At 30.9% G+C, this 5,976-nt stretch overlaps 1 protein-coding gene across 1 annotated transcript; it reads left to right on the top strand.

Annotated features, from left to right (window-relative positions):
* Nucleotides 1-1,990: 1,990 nt before the first annotated feature.
* LOC149171719 (uncharacterized) lies at nucleotides 1,991-2,632 on the top strand. Its single transcript, XM_089427572.1, has one exon. It carries the CDS (start codon nucleotides 1,991-1,993, stop codon nucleotides 2,630-2,632), a length of 642 nt encoding a protein of 213 aa, XP_089283698.1.
* Nucleotides 2,633-5,976: the final 3,344 nt, after the last annotated feature.

The raw sequence follows: 5,976 nt of genomic DNA, 5'->3' as shown, positions 1-5,976 counted from the left end.
GTGCACTTTTCTATTACTTTGAGTTGTAAATAGTGACATTGATATAAAAAACTATAAATTTCTAAAGAAAGTATGGATATTTAAAAAGATGAATGACAAGGTTAACTTTCACATTAATTCACACGTTGTAAATAGTGACATTGATTTAAAAATTATAACTTTCTAAAGAAAGTATGGATGTCTAAAAAGATGAATCACAAGGTTAACTTTACATTAATATCACACGTCACCTCAATAGCAAGGCTATAAATCTCATCTTCATTTCAACACCATGTGAATAGAAATTGAATGGATTCAATGGTTAACAACACATATTTCTTTACCTGACTTATGTATATATTTATTTAGTCATTATCTTTAAAAATAATTATCATTATTTTATTTAAGAATAAAATACAATAAATTATTATTATTATTCAATTTTAAGGTCACGGCCAAGCCACATATCAAATTGGTGTATGAGACCTTTTTTTGTGGGACAAGGGGCTCACCTCTTAGCAGTGATTTGACTACTAAGTCTACGAAGAAATACATACTCTACCTTTCTGATTTTGAGCTATAACCACTTAGGATAAAACACATGCTCTTAACCATTAGGCTCACTCACACTCTATAGACCCATATATATATATATATATATATATATAAACTCTTACCATATCAATAAACATCTTCCATTAATATTTTCATAATTATCCATATATAAATAAGTACATGATATTTTTTAATATTATTTTACAATTTATTATTATACTAAATAAGAGAAAATTAATTATTTATACTAATACTATATTTATTTGATAGGATAAACCCTTCTAAAAATTTTAAAAAATTAACGTATATCTTTCTTTACCTTTTTATTAGCATATCTATATATATCCCTTATCTTTCTTTTCAAAATATAGAAGATTCTTTCCATTTCAGAAATCATAATAAAGAGACAAGATAATGCACCATTTCTAAATTAACATGATTATGATAATAATATTTTAGTAACAGAATTAATATAAAAACCTTCGGCCTATTATTTTAATACTCCCATTTCCATGCTAATTTAAGTCAAGTATCTGACCACGAGATTCCTCATGAGTTGCGTATAAGATCATAAGCGAATCCATCGCAAGAGCTGGACTCAATCTTTCTGCAATTCAAATAGCTTGTGCCTTAAATTCTACCGTTTGCAGCTGGCCATATGTTACAACGTCCGGCTTCCACTGAAAACCTTATCCGGTCAACCCCATCGAACAGTTTACCACTCTAAATCTTCGGGAAGCCGACCAGTTGGATCTCTCAAACGGGGGACTGCGGGGGACTGCGAGTTTATTAAAAGCTCATACCCTGCGAACTGACCATAACTACATACCTATCCCCGGGATTTGCTCGCGCGTAAAACGAATGTTTAGCGACACTTGGAATAATATCTTATCGGACACGCCATGTGCAATTTGTCTTCCGATAGACTTTACTAAATTTCAGAATTTGTCTTGCGATAGATTTGCCTAGATTTCAAAATTGACTGCTCCGCCATGTGCAATATTTAAAGAGGGGAAGAATGGAGAGAGGAGAAGTTATGCCTGTGCCATCTGCACAACATCCGTACTGCTCCATTCCTTACCTGCCATATTCTTCCAACTTCTGTCAAATTTTCCATACTATTTCCAACGCAGTTGTCTATAACGCAACTTTTCGAAAGCTTTTCCGGCGGGTTTTTCCGGTCGAAATCCGGCAGGAATTTATTGGAATCGCAAGTTTGATAACTAGTTTCTGCACAATGAAAGCGTCCCAGGGGTTTTCGAGGATGCTGAATCCAAATATGCAGTTAAAAAACCATTTTAACTGCAACTAATCAAGATTTAACCTCAATTTCTTCGACCGGATTCTATCACCGGAATCTCCAAAAAGTCGCATTATAGACAACTCCATTTCCAAGCCCACTTTGTCCTGTTAAATCTCCCACACGGTAATCTTTGTCCTAGGCCGTTTCTCAATCATGAGTGAGACGACTAAAAAAATTTCCCCTGACCATGAGCATCTGCCGGACTCCAGTCACATCCGGGACCCGAAACGCCCCCACGCCGAAAACACAGGCAGCTTTTTCCATCTACTGCAAGTTGAGAAAACCCTAGTCGCCGACGACGCGGAAGAAGAAGAATGCGCTCCCAGCGAGGAGCTCGTAAATGGAGTCATGAGAAGCCTAGAGGAAGAGATTGCAGTGACATCTTGCAGGTCTGATCCTTCAAAGTTTGGTGATAATTCTGCGGCCTCCGAAATTTCTAGCCGTCACGCAAACCAAACCCTAGCTTTGGATTCGAGGATTGATCTGTGTCATCTTCTGGAAGCTTCAGACGACGAGCTCGGCATTCCACCGAGCCCCGTTCTGAACTGGAAGAACGAAATCTGTCAATCTCCTAAGGAAACATCCGGGGATTCGTGGGAGAGCCCTGATCTTAAATACCTTGGGGAAAACTGGCATTTCGAGGACGATTTTGAAGACTATAAACAGTTTGGAGCGTATGAAAATGCCTGGGATGCTAGCCAGGATTACATGAAAAGAGATTTCGTCAGCCAATACCTGTTATTTGACCCGGATTTCTCTGCTCCCTGGGGACTGGAAACTGCCGGTGGAATGTAATTAAAGCAAGAGCTCTTTATTTTATTGTACAGCATGTACTTCAATCCCGTGTACAAGGTATATATGCATCATATGTATACAATTTCTAACATAGAAAATTTCACTTTTTGGAATTGTTCGGTAAAGTTTGCAGCGTAATTTACACCATTTTTGTATATTTCGTATTATCGTAGTATAAATTTGGTATGCGGCAGTGGAAGCAAACAACTTTAACACTGTTCATTCTGAAATCGGTACATCGATTAAATAGAATAATTCATACGAAGATACACGAATATAAAGAATATAATTTTCCGGGATGTCCCCGGAGGAGACACGAATATAAGGAATATACCTTTCACGAGAAAACTTTACTTCAGGTTTCGCTGGGTTTGTTATTCGTTACCATTCCCTCCCTTTACACTTGTAGACGAATTCTTTATTTTTATGGATCAAACCATTTGATTGCAAGCGAGTTTGGAGAATATCATACAGAAGAGCCAAATTCTTAAACAAAAGGATCAAATTTGAAGAATTTTAATGTAGTGGAGTTTGGTGGATCTTAATAATATCCTTGAAGTGAATTCGTCAAGACGGAAGTATCTCTGAGTAACAAAAGTCTATTCCTTACGTTGTTTACAAAAGTCTATTCCTTACATTGTTTAGTGTTACATACATGAATGGTTGTAGCTTTACTGAAAGGAATATAAAGGGAAGTAGTCTAATCCATATTAAAATTGACTATCATGAATCACAATTTAAAATACAATTTCAACATCACAAACAAATTTAATAATAACATTATCCCCGATCCATAATATTAATTAATAATGACCTCATTTCGAATCACTAACAATTTTTTCTTCTATTTATGTTGTATAAAACCTTATATACACTACATTTATATTAAATTTTAATATATTAAGAACCGACAGAGATCAAAATCTCTCCAACCCAATTTTATTTTAGTATAAATCTTAAAGAAAATTTTGCACTTCTAGAGATTTGATCTCTTTCAGAACTTGATAGATTAGAATTTAAGAGAAATGTAAGATGAATTTCACTTAATGCAACTAGAAAGTGTCTCTTGATGCAAAAAAATAATAATAATACATATACATATCTATATATAAACTATTATAATTGTGAAATGAGTGATGATTTTGGGTATGTGGTATTAATGAGCCATGTTATTGTAACAAAGCCTATTTACTAGGTAATAATATCTATGGTAAAGTGAGGGTGAATATCCATGGTTAAAAATCTTGTTATGTTGTAAGTATTAAGTTTTTATGTAATTATTAATGAAATTTAAATGTGGTTTAAAAAATATTATTTTAATTTATATAGTAAAATGGATCTTCATTTATAGCTATTATTTATATCTTATAAATTTTAATGTCATAAAGGGTTTAGAAATATCTCAAAAGTAATTATAATCTTTTGCATTTAGAATTAATTAAAAAACTTAAATTAAATTCAAATAAAATATTTATATTTTAGTTGTGAAATTACAAACGGTTTTTGGGCATGTGGTATTGATGAGTCATTTAATTTGGCCTATGGTATTGTAACTTTATGTGCTTGTTATTTAAATTTAAATATTATTTAAATATGGTTACACAATGATTATTTTAAATTATAAGGTAAAATGATTTTGACCACTACTTATATGTTATATATTTTAATGCGATATTTATATTATGTATATAAGATTTGGTCACAAATTATTTCAATGATGTGATTATTTCCAAAAACAATCTCATTATCAATATTGATCCCAAAAGTCTAAGATCTAGCAAAATTTATATTATTTTATAAAATATAAAATAGTTAGTAATAAGGTGTTCTCTGAACTTAAAATATTTTTTATGTGAATGTTATTATATACAACTTTGTAATTAACAAAAATATAAAAATGTCTGCTTCAAGTAGCTCAATTGGAAATGGCTATGGAAATAAAGTTTCACCCATCAATTGGAAATGGATGTGGAAATGAAGTTTCTCCAAACCCCAAGTCTCGGTTCAAATCTATATTGGGCATGATGAATATGTAGTCCTACCAAGCTTATATATATATTTTCTTTTTAACATAAATGTATGGATTTAAGACATTTTTATATGAATATCTCATACATACACTATTATAGAGATCAGAGTAGTTCATCATTAATCCCATGAAATTTAAGTGGTTTATAAATTCTTTTTTTTTTCATTTTAAAATTTAGATAGTATAATGCAAGATTATAGTTATTTAATTTATTATTGATTATTATTCATTGAATATTGGCTTACTATAAGTTATAATATTTAATCTTCAAAATTAAAAAAAATAAAATAAACATTTGACTCAATGATAATTTGAAGGTATTATTATAACCTTTGTATAATATAATGTCATGTGGATAACAATTTCAAAAAAAAATTGCCATGATTATTGGATAAATTTACAATATTCATACCATGGTTTTAGATATTTGTGTAGTGATTTTTTTATTTTTAAGCTTAGCTAAAAACCATCCATAATTAAAATTCTAGAAAATAGCTCATACTCAAGCAAGTAAATAATATATTTACCATTAGTTACAACCCAACATAATTTAATGAGGTATTTGCATTAAAAAAAAAAATTGTAACAAGTGTTGTAGGGAAACAAAGTCCCTACCACTCAAGTTAGAAATTAATGTGAAGTTAATAAGGGTTAGTAGGAAAATGAAATCCTATAGTCTTGTATTTGTAGGAAATAAATTAAGCTGTGAAGTAGGTAAACCACTAATAAATATACATTTTTACTTTTTTATTCTTACTAAGTCAAATGTAAATAATGGTGGGAAGCAACTCTTGGTATGTATATTATTTACATATTATTCCTATACATTTTTTTATGCAAATACATGTTTAAATTATGATGGGAAGTAAGGATGGAATACTTTCAAGGATTTTATTTTTGGATTTGACACTAAAACTTTAGCATTAACCAATGAAATTTATATTTTGAAAAGTAAATAGGGATTATAGTCTCTCGAAAACATTCTAGGATATGATTAACACATACATACCTCGTATTTTCAATCTCCCTTTGAGATGTACCAAATTCCTATTAAGTGCAATTAAAATTTAAATTTGGTGGACCCATCGAATGATTTCAATTTAATTTGGACACAACAATATTATATGCAGTTTTTTGAGAACATAATTTCTAACTTGAACAAGCGTAATATGTAATTAGAAAAATTAAGATATGAAAGAGAGAGATTAAACACAACACCAAACACACTATGATATTTTTATTGATCACAACAGTTACACATATATAGGACATAAAACATTGACTTAGACATATCTAGATCACAAATACAAGTCAT

The sequence above is a fragment of the Pinus tabuliformis genome, chromosome 4_2 (genome assembly GCF_031772625.1).
Source record: "Pinus tabuliformis cultivar Carrire ecotype Pingquan chromosome 4_2, CPIR1, whole genome shotgun sequence".
NCBI classification, from domain to species: Eukaryota; Viridiplantae; Streptophyta; class Pinopsida; order Pinales; family Pinaceae; genus Pinus; species Pinus tabuliformis.
The sequence above is the reverse complement of the archived record's forward strand: the minus strand, read 5'-3'. Positions and strand labels throughout refer to the sequence as shown.